A 25355-nucleotide genomic window follows, 5' to 3' on the forward strand; every position below is an offset into this window, starting at 1 on the left:
TTCTAGATGCTCACAAATTCAATAAAGATGGACTGGATGGAACAGAACAGACTTCTGTTGGTGGCGCATTTATTGGGATTTTGCAGGTTATGCTGTCTATACCCAAGCCGCCTAGTGATAAACTAGATTGTAGGGACACAGGGTCTAACGACGCTCTGTGAGTTTTATTTCGTGGGTTAACAATGACTCCGCCCTCACCAGAAATGCATCTAATGTCCCGGCTGCTCCCCTACGTTTACTCATTTTCTAATGACCCGAGCACTTCAACTGGGGTCACAGGCTAACAAACTCACAATAAAAATGGGCAGCTGTGCAATTACATAACAGTGCTTGGCACTTACTACAAAGATGCTTTCCTCGATGGCAAATGTCTGGGGGGTGGCCCAGCCCAGCCTCTTACGGCCCTGGACGGGCTCTGACCTCGTTTAATATGCCTCCTGGCGCGAATTGCAGCCTCAGGGCCGCAAAGGATGCTGGGGAATGTAGTTGGTCGGTCCCCCAGGCTTCGGCAAACAATGGCGGCACGCAGCAGTTACCCTCGAGTAGCTGGGAGCAAGCAGTCAGCACCCAACAGCGTGGATAGCAGGTAAGATCTCTGAAATCGGTTTGGTGTAGTATATACAAAGCCAGCTTCCTACAAGAGGTTTCTAAAAAATCCCTTGGGATGAACCACTGATCGACAGATGACTCCTTTCTGCAGGAGGTCTGACACCTATTTGTCTATTAGCACCCCATCGTGGGCTGAGAAGCAAATGGGGCGGGCCGCTCGTAGTGGAGGGGGGAACCGTACAATTCTATTTGAAACCCTTGCAACATCTGTAAAACCCATGCGTCTGATGTAACAGAAGCCCAGGCTGGGAGAACCAACACCAGTTGTCCTCCCACTTGTAACTTGGCAGAGGGAATGGCACTTACTGGTTCCACCACCGCTGGTCACTTGTCTTTTAAAGCATCCACGGAAGCGCTGTCCTCGTTTTGGGTAGGAGTTGTTGAAGCATGGATTAGCCTGACATTGCCAGTGCCAGGAGCCTTGTCCACTGGAGGAAGACGAATAGGCGAAACTGCATAATCCTCGCCTCCGGTCCTGACATAGAATCAAATCTCACCATTATTTAAGTGTGCTCAATGTCTTCTTCGAATATTGCAGAACGACTCCCAGATGTTTAAGTTTATTTTTTTTCGGTATTAAAGTGCCATACACTTCAGCACTGAACTTACACCAGAGGGTATTTTGTATCCAATCTGTCACTTTTGCACATGGTTTGTTCCATCATCCCAGTACCACCTGCCTTCTTGCCAGTAGTGGCAGCAGGGCAGCAAGCTGTCTGACCAGTTTAGGGACATCAGCCAAATATCAAAGTAACACAGCCAGTGGAGTGACCAGCAATTCATATGACTGTTTCTTCAGCTCTTCTCCAATAACCTGTCAGAAACAAGAAGTTCTTGGGCAGGTCCATGCCAATTGCCTAACCCTGGCATGCGATGTCCTATACCTCAAACGTATATTATAATATTTGTGATATATTGTTTGAGGCATGTGAGCTATGCATAGCTCGTCATCTAGTGTTGGGTCCGGATGTTTGCACTTTGTTTTACTTCGAAGAAGTCTTTCCAGTCACGAGGTAGGTGACTCCTCCTTTCGATGATAGTGCGCATGGGCGTAGACTCCATTGTTAGATTGCTTTTTCTGCCATCCGGTTTGGACGTCTATCGCCGAGTTCCGGTTTGACACTGTTCCTTCAGTTTCCATCGGTGCACTAGGTACTCACCCTCGACGGTATTGTTTTCAATTGCATTTTCCCTTTTATCGCGTAAAATATTTACCTTGACAAAACCGAACTTTCGTTCGGAAAGCTCGTGAAGGCCGTCGGGCCTACCTGCATCGGGCCGACCTGCAGTTGATGGAATGAACTCCCTTTAAATTCTGCCCTCGGTGTCATGCAAAATACTCGAGCACTAACTCACACGAAGTGTGTAATCTGTGTTTGTCCCCCTAACACAGAGAGCAGGTCTGTGATGCGTGCCAAACTTTCCACTCCAAGAAGACAGTTTGCGACCGTCTGGCTCGACGCCGCGACATGCAGAGCCAGCACACAAGCTCCATTCCGGACATCTACGGACACCAATCGGACAAAGAGGCCGGTGAGACCAGTGAGGCCATGCGAACCGAGGTGAAGCAGGAGCCAATTCCCGTCCCAGAGCTCGACTCCGAACAAGAGGATGGCATCCCACATGGATAAAGTACCGTGAGAACAGCTACCCCCTCATCCCAAGACCCACCTCCGCAAATGAAGGTGGCTACTGTTCAACCCGCGCCCTCGGACTCCGGTCGGCACCGAGACAATGATTCAGACACCCCCACCTTATGGTTCGGCACCAAAGCCTACCAAAAAGCCTTCCAGCTCCAAAAAGACTCACTCCAATTCGGCACCAAAACACACTTCTGATCCAAAAACATCAACACCCAAGACTTCTGCACCAAAACCTTTGGCGCTGGAACAGTCCGATGTGCTGAAATCACCAAATAGGCACAGTTTCGACACTCTGATCAACAAACTGGATCCAAATCAAAAAGTGCTCTATATTAAGCCTCAGATTGGACATACCACCACTAAAGTGGCTTTAAAAAGGACTGATACTGAGGAAGAATACCACATTCCTTTAAAGAAATGAACAGTTTGAACTAACCCTTCCCCTTCTCCTCTTACTCTTCCTTCACCTCAGCTTCAGCCTATTTCACCTGAACATTCTCCACCACATACACCTGACAACCAGGATGATCGGGATGACAATGGGGATGATACTCCACTAATGCAAGACCCATGGGATGATTACAATACCAATTCGCCCACGGGCAATGATCCTGATTTATATCTTAACAAGCCCTCTCCACCAGATAACAGTGTAGGCTACATTGTGTTACTGGGTAGACCTGCCAACTACCATGGGGTGCAGCTACATAAGGAGTCCTTAGAAGAGGATTTTCTCTTTGAATCCCTGAGTACCACACAGAGGTCTACACATAAACTACCTATGCTCAAGGGGATGATCAGGCATTTAGATGACATTTTTAATGACCCAGTCAGAGTTTGTATTCTTACCCCTAGGGTGGACGAAAAATACAAGCCAGCACCATTGGACCCAGTATATATAAACGGTCAGTTGCCACTAGGCTCCCTGGTTGTGTCCAATGCAAGGAATAGTGCCAACTCCAAGACAACAGGAGATGCTCCATCCCCGATAAAGAATCCAAACTTATAAATGCTTCCAGGAAAACGGTGGCCTATCAAGCGGCCAATTTCTGGCGTATCTCCAACACTCAGGCATTGCTAGCCACAATATGACCGTGTGCAGTGGGACGAGATGGAGCAATTAATACAATATTTGCCACAGGAACACAAATCTAAAGCAGAAGACCTGGTGCGCGAAGGGCATTGTATTTCCAATAATGTTATAAGATGTTCCCTAGATGATGCAGACACTGCTGCTAGAGCGGTAAACAAGAGTGTCCTCGTGATAAGACATGCCTGGCTTCGCATATCATGGTTTAAACCAGAGGTGCAGACCTCCATTTTAAACACTCCCTTTGATAAGGACACTGAATTGGTCCAATCCATGGAAGCCCTTCAGTCAGCACAAAGCCTTGGCTCCTTTTGGCGCTCCTTGAACCACAGAGGTTCTAAAAATACCTCCTTGGAGACCACCTCCGTCTATAAGGGCAATAACCAACCCTCTCCATCCAGGGGTTACTTCAGAGGGGGTTACAGAGGTAACAGCAAAGGCAGGGGTTCAAACACACGTACCTCGCCTCCAATACAAAGCCGTGACAGCAGAGGCCTTTGACGTTTCCTGAAAATTCGAGAAATTTGGCAACAAACATTCAGGAACTGATTTTCACCAAAGTTTGACGTTTGCATGTCATTCTGGTTATCCCGGTTTACCAGCCCACTCCTTGCATTTCTGAAAACAAGAGGCCCAGGGAATCTAGAGTGGTGTAGCTTGTGTTGATTCCACTGCATTTTTGTACTCTGAATGCCCTGCAAATGTCAAAACTATGCCTACATCAGCCACAATTTCCTCTTTTTGCATGTGGGGTGGGGTGTTGTGATATTTAGGTCTTGCTCAGATTGACTAGCACAAACAAAACTCATCAACAATTGGCATTTCTGAAGTCTTGAGACCCAGTAGAATGCAGGGTCCTGTGGCTTAAATGGATCACAACACTTTTTCTTTAACCAAAAGCACTACACATCTAAGCCTAGGAATATGTGCTGTAATTGGAGTTGTCAGCTTTGAATCAGTAGGAAAAGATTTTAAATGTGCTATTTTTTTATTCTAGAACAAAAGAGATGAGCACCTACTGAAGAAAAGAAATGTCCCTCAAGAAGAAAGTTTAGAAGATTCGGATGCTGATGCGGATTTCAAGACGGTAATTGGATTTAAAATGACAATTTATACTATATTCATTAAGTAATACTTAATTACAGTTTTAAAAATGTGTTTCCCCTGTCATTTATTTCTAACAATTTTTTTTTTCTTTTAAAGCAAAACATTACACTAGAAGCTATATTACAGGTACGTTGGATTTCCTTTAACAAGAATTGAACCAGTTTACAGTTATCCAACCTTGTATAGACATTCATAGGAGCGGTTTAAAATATGTGAACCCTAAGTACTTAACATGAGTTTAGAACTCTTATTCTTGCAATGAGCATTTGCGGAAGAGATCTTATCTTTTAGTGAAATGGCATAGGTCGTTGACTTGAGGGCCTAATGTATCCCATTACCTCCAGCTAGTGACATCTGTTTACATGATTGTTGAAGGTTACCTACAATTCCATATGTACTCTTACTTATTTTTGCAGAATGCTACTAGCGATAACCCAGTCATCCAGTTGAGTGCCGTTCAGGCTGCAAGGTAAACACAAAACGAAGCATGTATTTTCCCTGTAGTTTTCGTGATTAAAGGAAACAACAGTGTTCTTTCTTTTTTCCAGAAAGTTATTATCAAGTGACCGCAATCCGCCCATTGATGATCTGATAAAATCTGGAATTTTGCCCATCCTGGTGAAGTGTCTAGAAGTGGATGATAAGTATGTTTTTGTTGTGCTACCGGTTTGTTTTGAAATGCTGCTGAATTTGAGCCTAATATTTGCACTTGCACAAGAATTAAATGTCAGTGTGTTTGTTTGATTCTTTATTTTTATGTTTGCTCTGTGCGAGGGGAAAGAAGGACGATTGCTCCAGTGGGGCTCAATTGATTAATAATTGGCAGATGAACTGTATAGATGTCCTGGTCAGAACGGGTAGGAGAAATGACACTCTCCTCCACAAAAGCGTTAGCCTTTTCTTATGTACATATCTCCACATGGGCAGGTAAAGATGATTTTTTAAATTTGTTGGCATTTAAAAAAAATAGGCGATATCATAGTATATATCAGGATTGCTTAGACATGTAGCATGACCAATTACATCAAAATAAAACAACAATCCAACACAGGCATCCAGTCAGTTGTAAAAAATGCAAGCATTAAATTCCCAGAAAAAGTCAGTATAGTGGGCAGTTGTGTGATGGAATGTGGCTTGAAATCGGGAGATCTATCAGTGGCGCAATGATATATCATATGGACATTTGGTGGATCGTGTCCAGCAAGAAGGTGGGAGAGTTTGTTAGTGGGCTACGCCAGAAGCCTTCGGATTTTGTGCAGTGTCTGCGTTGCGGGAGGATAGCCAAGCAAAGAAGGGACTCCAAGATGCTTGGGGCAGGAGTTCCCAATATGTGCTTAGCTGTTCCTGACAGATTGTGACATCGAGAACCCAGAGTTTAGCAGTAGGTGGACCCTGTTGGCCCCAAGCTCCCTCGCTTGGCCAGTAGGAGCAGCATGGCCAAAAGCCTGTGTAGTCGGGGTATAACATTTTGTACGTGGCCCAGAAGACATAATTTAGGGGACGGGGGATAACTGTATATCAAGAATCTCATTGATAAAGATATGAATCCTGGTCCAGTAGCTCTCAATCCCAGGACGGCCCCAAGCCATATGCAAGGAGGTGGTGTCAGGCGCTGCACATCTCCAGCAGTTTGCCTCAGGACAGAGACCCATCCGTTTAAGCTGCACGGGTGTTCTATAAATGCAATGTCGGTATTTAAAGTGTATAAGGCAGAGTTAATAGTTGGGAGACAGCATCTCTAACTGCCTGCAGCAACATTTCTACTGCGCTTCTGTTAGTGGGTCAGCCAGATCTTCGTTAAGCAAACATGAATGGTTACATTTCAATTCTTAAGTCCTGTATTTTTCAATGCCTGTTCTTGTTTTTTTTAAACAATAATCGCAGCACTTGTGGAAAGCATACAAGCAGCATCACATCCAAGCACCAAATCTCTAAACATAATCACTATTTTTTAGTATGTGAACAAAAGTACAAACAAAATATTTGTTGTAAACATAGTGCAGCTCACCAGAAGTTTGGCAGTTAAAGCCGAGGATAGCACAGAGAGAAACTACCGAGCCCATTACATGTGAAACCCAGAGTAGAAAAATATATAGAAGCGCTGCTGATCATTTCCCCCTGGTGGATTTCTGTTATCTGTCATCAGGAACTAGGCCTTAGAACAACCCTCCAGCCACGAGCCTGAACGCATATGTCACAAACTAACCCAAAATCAGAGATTGTCCCCCCCAGCTCGTCCGAGCTGCCTAGAAAAGCTTTACAAACTTCCACCTGATTGAAGAGGTATCTTCTACTTTGATGGGCTTCCTCCAACTTAACTCCTCAACCAAAATAGGCATGCAGCCTAATAAAAATATAATCTTTTGTTATCACCTGTCGAGCCCCTTTCCTAGCGAGGGTGTTTGGACTCCAGGTCAAGAAACAGAAGGCGGTTTCCCTCCAACATTAGTAACTCATTTCAAAGCACAGCAGGTCTTACTTTTTACGTTAGACTGCCGAATTGAAAACCTCCACCGCCCCCCCAGTGTTTTGTATGCTGCTTATCACTCGAGGACAGTCTACAATTTATGCATCTGCTGCTGTGCTGTCCCCTCTTTTTAAAGTTGAGTAAATCACAGAGGATTTTATCTATCAAATTGGTGAGGATCAGATATCTTACGGTGGTCTCCAAGCATTTAGAAATATGCCATCCTCTACTAGTTGTCTGTCTCTTCCATTTTTAGGTTTCTCCTGCACAACGCTCCTGCAGACGCCTCGAGAAAACCTGGCGAAACTGGAAAACCACAGAAGACATTAACTGCTACCGGAACGCCCTGAAGGAATACCACTAGTGTTTAAGAGACACTAAGTGGACCTTCTTCAGGAACAAAATCCACACCAACACAACGGACACTAAAGAACTCTTCAAAGTCACACAGCAATTCACCAAACCCCCAGCGAAGCCACGGACATCACACCGTCCCAGTAACTCTGCGACAAGCTCAGCTTCTACTTACATCTGAAGATCAAAGCCCTCTACTACAACTTCAGCGAACAGACGCTGGACACCACCCCACGCTCCACCACCTCCGACAAAGAGCTGACCATCACCACCTGGAATCCTGCCACAGTCGAACACCCACTCAGAAGCCCCCACGGACCCTTGTTCACCGCACATCTACCACAGGGCCGCCGCTTTCGCACCCGAACTTGGACGCACCATCAACACCTCATTCGAATCCGGCATCTTTCCCGATGACAGGAAGAGGGCGAAAGTCAAACCTTTCCTCAAGAAGCCCACGGCCGACCCGACAGACTTGAAAAACTACCGGCCCAGCTCTCTCCTCCCCTTCACTGCCAAAGTCACAGAGAGACTTGTAAACACCCAGCTGACCACCTTTGTTGAAGAAAACTCCATCCTAGACGCCTCCCAGTCCGGATTCTGTAGCAACCACAGCACTGAGACTGCTCTCCTCGCTGCCACCGACTACATCCGAAGGCTACTAGAACATGGGCACACCGCAGCCCTTATCCTTCTAGACCTCTCTGCAGCTTTCGACACCATCTCACATTGCACCCTCGCAGCCAGACTCCATGACGTTGGGGTACGAGGAACCACCCTCTCCTGGATCCGATCCTTTCTCTCCTTCAGAACCCAGAGGATCAGACTTCCTCCCTTCCTCTCCAAACCCACACAGATCAACTGCGGAGTTCCCTAAGGGTCATCGCTCAGCCCCCCCCCATTCTTCAACATCTACATGCCCCCCCCCCCCTCGCCGCCGTAGTCCGACAACACGGGCTCAGCATAGTATCTTACGCCGACGACACTCAGCTCATCCTCTCCCTCACGAAGAACACCAGACTCTGTTTCCAGGATGGAATGAGAGACGTAGCTGCCTGGATGAAAAGCAATATTCGAAAAGCAGCTGCCTGAAGCTCAACTCTGAGAAGACCCTTCGCCTGGGACGACACCTAGTGGCCCTCTGCCCTCGGGAGTCCGCTTATCCTGACAGACCACGCACGGAACCTCAGCATCATCCTAGACTCCTCCCTCACCATGACCTGTCAGATCAAACCCATTGCCTCCACCAGCTTGAACTGCCTCCGGATCCTCCACAAGATCTTTAAATGGATACCCCCAGAATGCAGAAAAACAGTCACCCACGCACTCATAACCAGCAGACTTGACTACGGCAATGCCCTACAGACTATCCAGAACGCAGCAGTAAGACTCGTCCTTGGAACCCCACAGCACGAACACATGACCTGACACCTTCGTGACCTCCACTGGCTCCCCTTCAAGAAGAGTTGCCTTCAAACTGATCACCCACGCCTACAAATCCCCACACAACATCGGATCCAAATACCTCAACAAGAGTCTCCTTCCACGTACCCAAGAGGAACCTTCGTTCCGCAGACCTCACCCTTGCAGAGACCCCCTGCAACCGCAGAACCCAAACAGGAGGTAGAGCTTTCTCCTACGTCGCAGCCAAAGCTTTGGAGATCTGCTCATGATGTATGATTCAACCCATTTGAGTACTGCGCCTTCAAATCCCATTCTTTTTTTAGTGTGTCAGAAATGTTATGGTTTACAGTGTCGAAGACTACAGAAAGGCCCAGAAGGATCAGGATACAGGAGTTACTGGAGTAGAGTACTCGCAGGGCATTGTTGATAACTTGTAGCAGTTCTGTTTCAGTGGCAGAGTCAAGGAGGGTTCTGAAGTGATTTGCTTGTTCGCTTCAGATGTGTTTGTGATAGCGTGATTTTGCGCAGTGGAGATTTGAGAGAATAATGATGGAGGGGGACTGCCTCCATTTCTTCTCCAGGTATCTCTGGGGGTTTTCTTTCATCATAGAGGGACTTATTGAACCATAGGGCATAAGGTGTGGACCTTGTCTTTTTGCTTTGTAGTGGAGCAACCTTGTCTATCAAGATGGAAAGCCTGGCGAGACACTGGTTGGTCAAGTTATTGACGTCGGAGTCGGGCTGATGCCTTGTAGTTCCTTTTTTGCTGAGTTGCAGAGAGTGCCTAGGTCGATGTTTTTAGTGTTGTAAAACCAAGTAGTTTTTATTTTGGTTGGCCCAGGGTTACAGAATGAGAGAGGTGCAGTGAGCGGGGGATGAGCAAAGGGTCAGACCAGTTTACTAGTATAGGATCATCAACATTTAGCAGGTTGTCTTTGGAAATCAGGTCAAGCGTGGAGCCCTTGGAGTATGTTGGTTTAGAGTTGTTGTAAAAGTTCATTTCCTGGCAGAAATGTGGTAAGCAGGTTGGCGGTCTAATCTTTCGAGATGCCCCATTGAAGATTAAAGTCTCCTAGAAAGATCAATTTATCGCTTTGTGAATATTGGTCATTTGCAAAGTAAGTGAATTCCTCTTTGAAGGCAGAGTGGTCACACAACAGGTTTTAAACGGCATAAAACTGAAAAGGTGGAGCTGTGCTGCTTGTGAAGTTCCAGAGAAAGGCATTTGTATGTGGGGAAAGAGCTACTGGGAAGTTCCCTGAATTGAAGAGTTTCTGAATATAGCTGCGACGCTGCCCCCGACTTTATCCACCTTATTATTCCTGATAAGTGAATAGTAGGGGGGAGCAGAAGATCGAAAATAGTGTGAGTTGTCCTTGAACAAGGTTTTACTGAGGAAAAGTAGATCCAGCTTGTAGTAATTGATGGTGTCTAAGATTTCCAGCTTGTTTTGTTGCAGATCTGCATTTGTTGAGCATACAAAGTAGCTCTGGGGTGACTGTTTTGGTGAAGCGGGTGTCAAGGCTTTTGGTAGTGATAAATGTGATGTTGCTGGGGGCTGGTGTCTGGGTTGTAAATGGCTGGCGTTTGGTTCGAACCAGGGAGATGGTAGGTATAGTGCATTGATTTGTGTTGTCTGGAGGAGAGAAGGTCTGGGAGCAAGAGATATTGTTGCCAGCAAATAAATTCGAAATTTCTGTTAGGGAGAGATTGTGCACAGCTCTTTTGGGGCATGGGAGAAGAGGATTCGGGATTAGGAGTTTGAGGTATTGTGTACTCGCCAAGAGGAGTACAGTAGACATGTACCTGAGGCCGAGAAGCCTGGATTAAGTACTTCTGATGGCCAGTGTCCTTCCACTGCAGATAAACTTTTTTTTTTTTGTCCCTGCACCCTCCCTCGTCTCACACTTGGGGCTGCTGCACACATACCCTCAAATGGGCCTGTGATGCTCTGAAAAAAAAACCAATGCTGTAGTCCCTCATTCAAAATTCGAAACCCCTTCACACCTGTATATGTACCCTTTTATCTTAGCTTCCCCCACCGTGCCATTGATTTGAAGAATGTTTTATTACGGTCGCGTGACAAGGCTGTCCATCATTCAAGTCCGAACCAACTCCCGCAGTAGCTTTAAACTAGATAATAGTGCCACGAGTCAGGCAATGCGCACATACACTGTGGAAATACGGTGTGATGCACTATATTAAACGAAAAAAACACAGCTTTCTGATGTGCACTGTACAGCCATTTAAAACCTTTCATACCACATACTTTGCCAAATGTGAGTCATGTTGCATAAAAAAGGTTTTTCGGTACTGCCCAGCAGATGGCGAAAATAATTACTACAAAAAGCCGAACCTTCTTTTTATTTTAAATGCAGGTGATATTTTCTTCTTTGGAAGTGAGCGTCATGCGGCTAGAGACACTGGTGATTTTTGTGGCACCAGTAAGTGACCGAATCTCACCTTGCCCTTGTCAGAATATTGAATTAAATCCCATACATCCTGCACGTCGCGAGGCTGTACTTCGACATTCAAGCCGGAACACTCCTGCTGAAGACAAGATGTTCAGCTCATCAAGTGATGAGACAGTTATTTGTATCGTTTGCACACATTGAGCACGTAGACTGCAACTTTCATATCACTGTAGCTTGTACTGATGGATGATCAGATAAGGAAATAACTATTTTCGCAATGGGTGAAGTAATCGACAAATGTGGAAAAGCATATGCGCATTTTGATTGCTACTAAAATCTGTAGGAAAAATAAAGCATCTTGTGCTTATTGAAGCTAAATCTGTATCACACATTTCGAATGCCCATTATTTACTATACAACCAAGAAAGTATCCAAAAGTGTTGTTCAGGGCAAAGCATGTTACTCAATTTCCTTTCCTAAAAAGAGAAACACTTAAAGGTTGAAGCTCATGAGTAAGCACCACATACAACAGGCTATGGTGTTTGTTATTTCTTGTTTGCAACAGTGGTTGGCAGTGTGTGAGGTTTCACCATTGAGTGAGGAAAGAAGGGTGGATTTGCCGTGAACAGCTCCAATTTGGTACTTTGTACCACTTAAAAAGTTTAAGCATTGGTATCTTTGGCAGAGAAGTCTCATGGGCTCATGACGTCATCGGGAAATTTCTGGTTACAGGTCCTGGCGTTTGTTATTCAAAGGGATTCAAACAAAATCAACCAAATTGGTTATTTTTTTCTCTGCATGTTGGACTTTTTGATCTGCAATGCAGGAAATTACAGAATTGCTTAATCAGAGAAAAAGGTCAAATAGAATATAAAGATCCTAGACCACCTTAGTCTAAACTGTTCTCACTTCTACTCCCTCTCCCAACTAAAGATTTAAAAAAATATATATATACATGGAACAAGCTTTGCCAAAATCTATTGACTTTGTCCGTGTTTCTTTTACATGCTGCGCAGCAGTTGATTTGCTGTTCGATATGGCTTTAGGTAAATGCAAAATGCGCTAGGGCCTGGTCAGCACTGATCGTGCCATATCACCCCTTTTTTTTTTTTATTCTTTGAGCCATGTTGCAAAGCTGCTGTACAGCATGTTTAAAAAAAACATTGACAAAGTCAATAGGTTTCACATACCCAAAACCAATTCTTGTTTTATTATGTTTTAGGGCGTGGTTAAACCGTTTTAAAAAGTGTTTATGCCACTATCTGTTTGAGCTCGCGTTCATTGCCGTCCAGAGTGCCGATCTTGGTGGTTGAATCAGACTAACCTCTCTTCCATGCCATCTTTATTAGGTGCCAGATATGAGCTGAGATGCACACACAGAAGAACATATTTTTCTTATGAGCCTTGTCACAACCAGGCAATACAGCTTATCAAGAATCCATCATTTGCTGACTGATTTTTCATAGTGCTGTTTGGAGAGCCCAGAGCAAGGATCCGCCTAAAACCTCAAACACTAGCCAGTGTGTGCTTCACTCTTCAGTTCCCGAAGATGGTAGATGTATACCCAGGCCACGGGGAGAGCTTGGAAATGTTGCAACTGCATTGTTCTCTCCCCAAGCTCACCTCTCCACCCCCTAAGGCATAATTGGAGCCACTTTAGGTCTTGGAGTGGCTCTGGTCCCACTATGGTACTACCCTGAATAATTTCTGCCAGTAAAACCCCCAGCATTGGCACCGCCCAGGTCACTGGGTAGGACTGGTTGGAAGTACCGTGGCAGACACCAGCTGCATATGGGTGAGCGGGTATATACCACTCAAAAGGGTGGGTTATGGGAAGTGGGTGGACAGTCCCCTCAGCTCATGCTGCACTAGTTGACTATGTCAATTCTAGGCAGTCACAACACTTTTTCCCATATTTACAATTTGTGAGCCTGATGCTTCAATGGCCACATGGCGGCTAGGAACAGCTCAGTTGGTGGAAAAAGAGGGCACAACACAGCAGTGGAATGTAGTGGCTATCTGGTCCCTCAGCAGACCATGCCCACCTTTCTTCAACTAATAAGGCACTCTTATGTGTACAGCAAATACACCATAACATAAATTAGAATAACATATAAATCAAATGTGCTTGCTTGGCATCTGACCTATTCTCATTGATGGATTCTGCTGAATGGGCTATAGCTACAGACTTCTTTTAACTTCTGGCAGCATATTTAATGCCAAAGATGACGTCAAAACCCAGATGTCATTTGAAGCTAGAGCAACATTCTACACCTACATCAATTCATTCAATAACTAGACTTTTTGTCCCTGCATTGACTTCAGAGTAATGACTACCTGGGCATCTGTGGCTGAAGTGGATGGTTTGTATATGTACCTCTTTCCATGCCTAATGCTTCTCCATAGTTTGGAAATGTATTTCAGAGACTTTTTTTAATTTGTATAAAAAAGAATGACCAGAGTACTTGTCCGGGAGGTCTTTTTAGGAATCTGCTGTTCTGCCCACTGCAACCTCAGGTGTCACATCTGTGTGTTTATTTTCCTTTCTCTATGATTTTGTCCCTTTTTCTGACTTTCTATTTGATGCTTTTCTTGGAGAGTTGGAAATATGGCGACAAGCTCTAAGAAACATAGAGGGCTACCCAATTAGGCCTGTTGTGTTTTATCCTAACAGTTTTGCAGCATACTACCTCAAGATTGAAGGCCCCCTCCAAACAAGTGGTAGATCAGCCAGTGCATCAGTCCTACCATTGGGCCAATTCCCGACCTCAGGACTAATCCTCTGCCTTCCCATGCCTTTCAGAGTTTGCTCAAATAGTTGCAGAGCTCGTAATGTAGTGGTCGTAAAAAAGTAACATTCTTGTCTTCACATATAGTCAATAAGTGGTTGTCCTATAGCCATGAGTTTCTTCTCGGTGAATGTAAGTTTGTTTGAGATGTGATCCATGGTCAGTATGTGCCAAAGATGACTGAACCGTAGAGCAGTTGCTGGGGCCTTTGTCTTTTTCCAAAATAGTGCTATGAGTGGCTTGGCTGCTCCCATCATGTGGCACAGCAATATCTAGTCTGTGTGTGTCATACCCTCCAGAGTGGAAAGTGGAGGGATCAGCTGGAATGGGATAACTTGGTGGCCTTAATATTTTCCAAAATCTCTTTCCAGAAGGTTTGGATAACCCCACAGGACCATCATATATGCAAGAAATCAAGTTGACTGCCTAAAACTCCAACAGATGGTAGAAGTTGAGGGAAGCGTACTGAGGTGATAACCATTGGCTCATCACCCATTATGCTTCATCTTTATGCTATTTCGATCTCTCGCCTGCTCTTCTTCACCTTTTATCCGCCTTATCTCCCAGTGTGTATCCTTTATTCTTCCATGCAGCTCTTATGATAACCGTAAATGACCACCCTTCACAACATAGTTTCATGTATATTGTTTCTGCTTTCATCAGGGACTATTTAGTTTCCAATTACCTTAGGAATTGATATATTTTCTTGGATAAGGTGAAATGCTAATTTGAGGTCAAACTCTGGGTGTATGGATCCCACTGGTATTTTATGTGCTGGTTCCTGTAATTCATTCTGGTAGCTATACACAGTATTTGACAAATAACAAAAATATTGTTTTTAAACTCAAAAAACCATGATGAAGGGAATTGCATCGTCTTATGTTGATGCTTGTAGCTGAACTTTTGACCAGATTGCAAAGACTACATGTCCACTGCACTGTGGAAACAAATGACATTTGCAGAAATTACATGAATCTGGTGGCAAAATTGCAGTCTATTTCATTCTATTTCAGAATATAGGCTAATCGCGTATGCTTTTTTACCTGCAATAGGAAAACCTGTCAGTGAGTATAATGGCTATAGTATTTCGAATCTCTAATTGAGAGCTTGCCATTATTAAAATGGATTGAAAAGGAATCCAATATAATTTTAGTGAAATTTGCCTCTTCATTTTTGGTATACCCAACTTGACTATCGTTGCTGCTTCATTGAGGATGGCAAATTTACCATACTGAAGTATTGCATGAAGTGAGTTCATGTATGATCTTTCTTTGTTAACCTGTTTAAACAATCAACCTTTAACATACATGGTGTCCAGGGAGTGCATTTTCCCAATTTGGCACAGTTGAGGTAACCGTTTATCTCCACATTGATGGTTTGTATCCAATGGTATTCTTCTCAAATTTGTTTTTCTGTCCAGCTGCGATTCATTGGCAGCCTCTGTTACTGGACCAGGGTTAAATGAACATGTAACTGTGCAGCTCAAGACCTATAGATACATACATTCTAATTGAGCAATGTGCAGTAGGTTTCAAGGGGTTTTCAAGATACAGCATGGATGGGAGGAGGGTATAAATCTCTGTCCTACATGTTACTTGTATGCAGAATATCATGTGTGGTCAAAGGAGTAGGTCTCAACTATAAGTGTGGGCCCAACTTCGCATCAAGTCAGAGGCTAAGTCATCAGACCCGATCAGGGCCGGTGATTGTTTAATGTTTGGTGATACATGTGCATCTACTGAAGTCCCCAGCTAGAGTTCCCCATCTGAAGCAGTGTCTTCCTCTCCCTCAGTGCCATTTTGGTCCTCTCCATCTCCCCACTACGTTCTCGGAGTGTGTAGACAAATACTTGAACATACTTCAAGATCCATTTCTGTGTGCTCATCCATGTGCACTCTCCAAAGCCTCCATTCCTCTTACACTGCCCATCCCAACAAATCCGTCCTCCATTTAGTGAGTACTGGGGTAAATGGACTGGCTCAGTGCACAGCTATACGGCGTTGTGCTAGCAGTAGGCCCAGTTGGGCAAACTTGTATAGCATTTTTCTCCCCTTCCTGGAGAGGGGTAGCAGTCTGCCCTATTTAGACGAGATGGAGTCAGATATGCTTGATAAATGAAATAAAAATGCACCAGTTTGAAGAGGGCATTGCTAGCCACTTCACTCACTTGTGTTCGTGCTCTTCGCCATTCATTACCTGATAATGGCTCTTCTAATTCCCCATCCCAGGCTGCCCGCTTTGGGTGCAACGTTAGTCTTTCTACCCGATTGCAAGGCTGCATTTAGTCAAGAGATAATGCTCTTAAAGGAACCAGGGTTCTGAATTACCGAGAGTACCCGGGGCTGCTCCAGCTCCTCTGGGAATGTGGGCATATTTCGCAGACAGTACGTGAAATACTTACATATTGCAAAAACTGTCTTATCGGCTCCATAGTGCGTTTCCATTTCCTCCATGGTCATAAAGTTCTCATTTAAATACAAGTCTTCCGCTGTCAGACTGCCCATCTATCCAGCCCTCGATATTCATAGATTCACAAATATGCAGGAAGGGGCGCAACCACCAGTGCTGGAGAAGTGAGGTGTGCAGTACCTTCTTGATAGCTTACCTAACTGTCCAATCCCATGCCGGTGCCAGCCCAGCAACACAAAAAGGGGTCTCCGCGGGAGGCCCTGCCACACATCAGCAAATGCGGGAGCTGAACAATGCTGGTGAACCCCGACATCAAACTCTTCCGAGTTGGGATCAGCATCACACTAGATACTGCAAGAGACCTGCCAAGTAGTACAGTTGTAAAATCAAGGCGTCCCAACCCACGTTCTAGATCCAGCTTCAGTGTCTCTAGCCAAACCCTGCAGCTTTTGCTCGCCCATATCAGATCTACTAATAGCTTATCTATCTGATGAAACATCGCCAATTGTAGGGCACAAAAAGAGTACTGCATTGTGTATAAACAACTGGGCAGGAGGACCATTTTGCTTACCATTCTACCCATCAATAACTGGGGCAATGTGGTCCAGAATCGGACTAAGCCTGTGACACCTTCCAGTATCCATCCCATATTTAGTTCATTTGAGTAATCTGGAGTCCAGGATAACGAAAGCTACACGTTTCCCACGGCATTCCCACTGCTGGGAGATCTGCCTCACCACTACTCACAAAAGCAGCCAGGGTGTAAGACCCAGTCTTGTCTGGTTACGTGAACCCTGCTGTATTGCCAAAATGCTTCAGTAACTGCAGGAGAAGTGACAGAGTGTTCAGGTACCCTCAAACAGGCTTCTCCAACGAGTAGCTCGTGAGCTACTTACTGGTAGCTGTCCAGCTACCTGGCAAAAGATCTTGTGTGTAGTCAACTCTACTAACTTAGTAGCTATTGTTTGGCTGAAATAATTTACGGATGCCACGATTGAGAGTGTGTATTTGTGATAAAAATGTATTTATTTTCCAGACTCATGAACTGATATTTTAAGGAAAATTGCTGAATTTTCAAAATCTTATTAACGTTGATATTTTAGTGATAAATGAGGATACATTTTACAGATGTTATTACCTCGGTAGTAGAGGCATTGTAGCTATGGCTTACCCATTTAGAGGCATTTCATACTGACAAATCTTTTTTTTTGGTATTATTGCTGGCAACCATGGCTGATGCACTGACATAATCGCTGGTAGGAAACTGTTAGAAACTTTGCATATGTTGGCCACTATTACAGTGCTAAATATATTCGTAGCTCTCAATGAGTTCCATTGAACATAATTCGCTCTCATTACAGAAAAGGTGGAGACCCCTTTACTAGTGTTTTATCAGCGAACATTGACACAACATGATTATCTCCTACTGGTATGCTCCAATGTTGCAATTGGTCCCTAAGATATATTGCAAGTGGCTCCATTGGCAACGCAAGCAAGAGCAGTGACAATGGGCAGCTCTCCTGCGTACCCCTTCCCACACTGAAAGCCTCAGCTACCTCCGTGCCCATCCACACTCGCCGTGGACAGTTTATAAAGCAACTGAACTCAACATAGATACCTAGTCCCAGACGCCATACAACACAGAACTTCCCATAGGTACTGCTAGGGCAGGGCATCAAAAGCCTTCTCTATGTCCACTGCTACCAAAGCAGCTCCAAAGATGGATGCGCGGGTCTCATGCATCACATGCGACAGTCGCTGCAAATTCATATGGGTACCCCTTCCCGATATGATACCAAGGTGATCTTCCTGCACCAAATGAACCATGACCCACTCCAGCCGGATAGCTAAAACAGTTGCGATTCATTTTACATCCACAGTCTGCATGGAGAGTAGTAGTAGGCGCTGTATAACGCTGTGGAACCCTTCCTGGCTCTCCCTGTGAGATGAACTTCCTGAGAACCCCCAAGGTGAAGCCAGGCATCCCAGTGTTGTAGGGGCCGTTGTGGAGATTAAGCAAGCTATTGCCCAGAGTTGCAGAGTGGGACCCATGATTAGAGTAGGCGCTGAGGCGAGAATTATCGAATCCGCGAACATTGAGCCCAAGACCCTGCCGCGTCTGGACTCCCGGGCCTGATCTCTGCTTCAGAGTCTGCCGCTCTAACCAGTGAGCGCCACTTCTTCTAGAGTAGCCTCTATGACCCTGGTTCCACAGGGTCCTTGCCCAGCTTTGGGAGCATGAGAACAGCTTCTCTCATATGTAGCAGGAGTTTGCACACCTGGTGTGCCTCCAAGAGGGTTTCTAAAAGTGATTGGAGCAAGGTGGCAGTATGTGCTTGATAGTACTCCACTAGCAGTCCGTTGGGCCTGACATTTCCCCCTCTCCTGGGCTCGGAGCTCCTCCCTCAATTCCTCCAAATGTATGGCCTCACCAAGACCCACCGTCTAACCCGGCGTTAATCGGGGGAGCGTCACCCGATCGAGGAAACGGTCCACTCCAGTACCCCCTGCCTGCACTGGCACTGTATAAATCCCGGTGAGGTGGTCATGCAGGAGTTGTGTAATAGCCATCTGATCCATAACCAGCACACCATTGGGAGCCCCCAGAACTAAATTAGTTGGTGGGCGCGTTCCCTCTTGAGGAACCGTTCCAGCATATGCCCAAACTGATCTCACTCTATGGAACTGATGCCGGTTATCTTTCTGGATGTCCGTCTAGCTTATCACAAACAGTTGCCACTGTTCTGTGTGGCTCCCACCCCTGCATCGGTCGCTGCAACCCAGCAAGTTGTGTTTCCTTGTTTGCCAAATCCCACTCCAGTTTCCTCCTACCATACGTCCTACCAAGACTCACCCCTCTGGTAACTACCTTCAGTGTCTTCCATTCACCCTCAACAGAGCCTGCAGTGCCCCAGCTTGTGTTGAAAATACACGTGGAGTATGTCCTGCATGTCAGTGGCATAATCTGGGTATCCTAGAGAGACCGGTATAAGCCTCCACCAAGGGATACTGGGCCCACATTCCAGGATCAGATGGGTGTGGTAGGAGAGAAACCTCACCTGATAAGACACTTTCACAATATTTGAACTCCCTCACCACCAAGGAGCAATCTATCCAATCTGCTGTGGGTGCCATTGGTTGGGTAGTAAAAAGAATACTTGTGTTGTGGGGCGAAGCTCCTGCCACACATCTACAAACTGTAGATGAATCATAACCTTCTGCAATCTAGCCACCATGCTAGGCTTTCTGCCCATCTTTGGTGGATGCCTATCTAAGTATCCATCCAAAACCAATTAAAATCCCCCTTCCAAACAACTGGAGTTCCTACGTACGGGAGCAACTCAGTTTTCAGGGTAGCAAAGAAGTCTCCATAGTCCATGTTAGATGCATAGGTATTCATAGGCCTAACACGACCATCCAGTATACCGTTCAACAATATATAACGCCCCTCCACATCAGCTGTCTGTCCCCTCAATTGTGAGGGAATCCCGGGCCACCCATATCGACATCCCCTTAGCGTCGGAAGAATAAGTGGAAGAGTACAACTGCCCTCACCATTTTTTTTACCAGGTTTTTGAGCTTCTGGCTCCACTAGAGGCATCTCCTGGCGAAAAAAGATGCATACTCCCAACTGTCTAAATTTGGTGTGGGGGGCATGGCCAAGATGCCGGACTGGTGACTCGCATCTCCCAGCGGACGTGGTCGTCGGCGTGGTGGCCACCTTGTTTGGGGGAAGTCCCCGCTCCCTGCCGTGAGGCCAGGAATCTGGGCGTGTGGCTCGATAAGGACCTCACCTTTGGCCCACATGTCGGTCGGGTGGCGGGGGTATGCTTCAGTGTTCTGAGAGCCCTCAGGAAAGTCTTAGACCTGCTTCCCATCTCAGCTCGTCAGACGCTGGTGCATGCCTTGGTCACCTCCCGACTTGATTATGGGAACCTACTCTATCTGGGGGCCACAGGCAGGGTCATCGGTCGCCTGCAGGTTCTTCAAAACGCGGCAGCGCGGTTGGTCCTCAGACTCCCCAGGAGATCATCCGCCAAGCCAGCCTTGCGAGCGCTCCATTGGCTCCCCATCGAGAGGAGAGTGAAGTTTAAGGCCCTTGCCACCTGCCACCGTATTCTGAATGGCAAGGCACCTCTCCCGCTCCAGAGCCTAGTAGCCCACTACGAACCTACACGCAGTCTCCGGTCCTCGCAGACCGGGCTGTTAAAAGTACCTAGAATATCTAAAGCTCGTATGGGAGGCAGGTCCTTCAGATACCTTGCTCCCAAATGCTGGAATAATTTGCCACTGGAACTTCGGCTTGAACCCTCCGAAATCCAGTTCAGAAAAAAACTTAAAACTCATCTTTTTCAGTAGATAGCTTGGTTGGGAGGAGGGGGGACAGTCACTCCACTTGTCATAGCGCGGGGACACGCCAGTGGCGTAACCAGGCGCTTAATAAATGTCCAATAATAATAATAATAATAATCTCCCGGCGGCTCCCCGCTCCTGGCTATCTCGCCCGGTCATTTCAGCGCTTTTGACCCTGTGATCGCTTCCATTGCCGGTGGTATCGCGAGAGGCAGTGGAGGGGCAGCCTCGGAGATGCACACAGTGAGGTTGGGTGCCCGATCAGCGCTTGCAGGCGGCCCGGAGACAAGGAGCAGAGGCGTGAGAAAATGGCGCCTGGACCTGGCAGCGTCTATTGCCGGGACTAGCTACATCCAGGGCAGCGGTAGACTGGCCACACAAGCTGATTACACACCAGGCGGCCGCAGAGCAAAGATGACTGGGTGTGCTGGGTGCCCGGTACTGACACAGCGGCTGGCAGGTCAGGTGCAGAACCTCACACCCCGGCGGTAATCAGAGCCGGTGAGCCCTGCACTGAGGCAGCGGGAAGCGAGGCCGTGGCGCAGCGTTCGGCCAGTGGCATCGCCGGACGGGGGCATAGTGGAGCCTGTCAGGGGCACGCAGAGAACAATACACATAACCCCTGGTCCTGGCTTGATATTACTGCTAACTGCCTCCGGGAGGGCGGCAGGCCCAGTGTGACGGTGGCTGGGCAGGCTGGTGGTCCCATCGATCCACAGTAGTTGGAGCATCACACAGAACCGCAGCGCGTCGGGAGAGGGAGCCTGATACCCGGCCAGGCTAACGAGTCGGGCACAGGCGGGAGCAGGTGGCGAGAAGATCAATATCACCCTAGAGTGGCCTTGTGAAATGCTGGGCACAACTTTGAATGGGGAACTCCCCCCTAATCTTCCCTGGGAGTGTCGGAGGGGTGCACTGGGAGGAAAGTGCTTTGCACTGGACTAGGTTGGTGGGCCCTCTGACCCGGTTCTGAGTGGAAAAGCTGTGGCACAAACAGGGCTTGTCGCGGCCTAACGCCACCCTGTCGGGCCCCCACTTTGCTTAGTTGGCATAGCGGGGATAGCCTAGCCAGTGAGCATCAGAGGCCAAGGTCCCAAGTGGCGGAATTACTGGTGCGGACGCATGCGGCGGAGGGCCCACCAAGAAAATAAGCTGGCTCGGAGGGCGAAGAGCGCCTCATCGAGGGAGTCGACCCTTCGGCCAGACATACCGGCGGGTGGCTGTGCGGCCTGAAGTGCAGAAGGGGTGAGAGGCCGGTACTAACTCTAGAAGTGCGGGGGGCCCCTTTGCTGATACCCGGCCCAGATATGTCCTCGGTGAGGGGGTAGAAAAGAGCCATCATTGAAAGAGATGCTCTGCCAAAGGCTCCCTGCTAGGGGAGAAGGGACCGTCTGGGAGTGCTGCAGGACTATGAAATTCGTATTGACCGAGCGCACTGAGTTGGATTTAGACGACTAGCTCCTGCCCCCCCGCCGGCCATCCTAGCCTTCCTTCCAGATTTCCCCCCCTCAAGGAATGCATCTTGCGAGAGGCCAGGGCGAAACAACTAGTTAAATACCTAGGGCACTCCCTAGCACTCTACCACGACCTAGCCGCTATAACCTTGCAGAAACGGAGGGAGTTTAAAGGGGTGACTGTGCACCTGAGAGAATTAAGGGTGGCTTATTCTTGGGGCACCCTTTCCGCCTGATTTTCGAATGGAATTGCAAGCTGCATCCGCTCCGATCTCTCCACAAAGCTTTCAAGATCCTTGGGATGGAGCAATAGGGCTCTGAGGAAGCGGCCAGCCAGGAGCGGAGGCCTTCGGAGGAGCAGTGGCAAAGAGTAGGACGGAGACAATAGCCTGCTTCCGGTCTATGGCCAGACCCTAATACCATAGCGCAGGAGCATCAGGCGGCTCTGGCAACAGTCTTCAAGGACACAGCATCCCCGGACGGTTCATGACTTTATAAGGGGCAACAATGTGCTTTGTGGTTGGACCGTTGGGGGGTGGGGGGGGGGGGGGGCTGCTGGAGGCGGGGTAACTTGGACCACAAATGCTTCCTACTTCTCTTTCCCCCAAGTTCCTGCTTCTTTGGGTGGCGGGCAATAGACAATGTTGGGGTTTTCGGGTTGATCAGTTGGGGTTAGGGTACAGGAGGTGGGGGAAACTGGTGTGCTAACGAGAAGGGTGAGACGAATGGGGCTGGGGTTAGAGCCACTTAGCGTAGCAGCAATAGGGGATCCATACGCAGCTGAGGTGGGCAGGAATATGCAGACGACACCGACCGCTCCCATGTCACATTCCACCTTCCAGGTAGTCACCCTCAATGTTCAGTGGCTTAACCCCATCAAACGACTATCTATATTGTCCTATTTGGGGAACTTGGGGGCTGATGTGTGTCTCCTTCAGGAGACCCATCTTCGCCCCAGAGATTGGCACTGGATGAAGTCCCGGGCCTATCCCCAACAATTCTTTTCTTCCATAGACAAGAAGGCTGGTCGTCAAGCGATTTCAGGGGAGGGTGGGAGACAAAATGGCAGAGGTTAAGTGCCGCCTCTTAGCCTATAGGTTGTGGGTAGGGGTTGTGCCCTTAGTGGTGGGATCTGTATATGCGCCCAATTCGGGCCAAGAGAAGCTCCTGACCGTGTCCCTATCCGAGGTTCTGAGCTCGCAAGAGCGGAGGATAGTGGTAGGCGGAGATCTGAATCTCATCATGGATGTGGCGATGGATAGGTACAGTCATCGTTACGGCCAAGCAGGAGCGTTGTCCAAGGCAGGGAAAGAATGGCTGCAGTCGAGGGGGTTGGTGGACATGTGGCGGGTAGCACATCCCCAGTCCTCACAATTTTCTTTCTATTCACATACACATCACACTTATACCCGACTGGATTACCTGTTAGGCGCCATAGAATTATGAGTTAGTGGACGTAGGGAACATCCCGGCAGCACTTTCTGACCATGACGCAGTGACGGTGACTATCAAGGTGCCCCTGACACATAGACAGAAAGGGAGTTGAGGACTTCAAGAAAACATGCTGCTCAGGAAGGGTGTGATTCAACAAATCCACAAATGCATTAGAGTACTTAACATTGAACGACACCCAGTCCACTTCTCTCGCTACTTTATGGGGGTCGCTCAAGGCGGTGGTACGGCGGGAACTAATAGCTATCTCAGCAGCTGAAAATAGGGAGGGCAAAGACAAGTGGGAACTTCTCTCGGCACAAGTGTTGGAACTCGAAAAGTCCTTTTGCCCGCTTCTAGTTCCAGTTCTGACACAGCTTTTTAACTCCTTTACAGGCTCTGGGACAATCCCTCCTGATATGATAGCGGCCGCCATTTTGGTGCTTCCCAAACCTGGGAAAGATGAACCTGAATGCGGCTCCTACCGCCCGGTATCCCTCCTCAACATCGACCTGAAGTTGTTCACTGGCGTCTTGGTGGCTAGGCTGGGTCCTCTGATGCCCAGCACTATTGAACTGGATCAATCAAGTTTAATACACAATCGGCAGTCCAGCGACCAAACCAAATGCATTCTTCAGCTCGTTAATAAAGCCCACCGTACGAAAATGGATGCTCTCCTGCTGTCGGTTGATGCCGAAAAGGCATGCGACCGAGTCGCCTGGGACTTTCTGTACAAAACTCTAGCTCACTTCGGTATTGGAGCCCGGTTCAGGGCTTGGGTGGCGAGCTGTTACAGTGCCCCCACAGCAACAATTAGGGTCAATGGGATTGCAAATTGCCCTTTTGAGATCCAACTGGGCACGAGGCAAGGGTGCCTGCTTTCCCCCCTCTTTGTGCTTTATATTGAACCCTTGGCACAGAAGATAAGGGACAACCCTGATATTCTGAGCATCCCATTTAGAGGTGAGAGACACTCTGTGAGCCTATATGCTGATGATATCCTTGCGAGCCAGAGCAATCAGTGCCAGCATTTTTAAGCAAACTGGAGTCCTTTGGCCGGGTCTCCGGTTTTCGGGTAAATATTGGAAAGTCCATGACTCTTCGGGTGGGCCACAGGGGGGGCTCTCAGGGGGAGGGTGGGTGGAACCCTTTGGGGGGTTACATCCCCGGAACTCAGTCCCATATCTGCTGGTGGATCTCAAAATGACTCACTCAGATCAAGAAAGACCTTCAGCAATGGAAGCATCACCAACTGTCGCTGCTGGGGCGCGTCGCTTCAATAAAAATGTCTATTCTTCCTAGTGCTCTGTACTTATTCCAGACGCTGCCGGTCTGGCCCTCACAGGGGACTCTGCATAAGCTACAACAGGCAATACAGCAGTTCGTATGGGCGAGGGCGCAACCTCGCCTCCGCAGGGACCTTGCCCACAGGCCCCCAGAAGGAGGGATAGGGGTCCAGAATGTGTTGGAATATTTTAGAGCAGCACAGCTTTGCTACTTGGTAGAATGGAGTCGACTGGAATCTGAAAAGAGGTGGCTGTACCAGAACGGGGAGCTGGCGAAACTCCCTGTGGAAGGTGACCTTGAAGAAGGCGGATAGACCACCGAACCTCGGGGGCTCAACCATAATTAATTCCTTGCTGTGAGTGTGGGATGGGGTGGCCCTCAGGAGAGGGTTGATGTCCTTCCCCTCACCTATGACTTCCTTATTTGACAACCTTCAGTTCAGTCCAGGGATGGAGGAGGGAGCGTTTTTGGTGTGGCAAGCCTGACTGTAAGGCGGCGGGGCACTTATTTGATCTGGATGGAATCCTCCCATTTTTTGAAGTGC

General features: G+C 47.4%; 1 protein-coding gene across 1 annotated transcript in view; it reads left to right on the top strand.

The window, feature by feature from the left end:
- Positions 1-25355, top strand: part of KPNA3 (karyopherin subunit alpha 3) — an 855988-nt gene that overhangs the window by 187205 nt on the left and 643428 nt on the right. The window contains exons 3-6 of the mRNA XM_086934956.1: positions 4340-4429; positions 4546-4575; positions 4866-4918; positions 4998-5093. Coding sequence (XP_086791082.1) covers positions 4340-4429; positions 4546-4575; positions 4866-4918; positions 4998-5093 — 269 coding nt within the window. The remainder of the gene's footprint in view (positions 1-4339; positions 4430-4545; positions 4576-4865; positions 4919-4997; positions 5094-25355) is intronic.

This window comes from Lissotriton vulgaris, chromosome 8 (genome assembly GCF_964263255.1).
Source record: "Lissotriton vulgaris chromosome 8, aLisVul1.2, whole genome shotgun sequence".
NCBI classification, from domain to species: Eukaryota; Metazoa; Chordata; class Amphibia; order Caudata; family Salamandridae; genus Lissotriton; species Lissotriton vulgaris.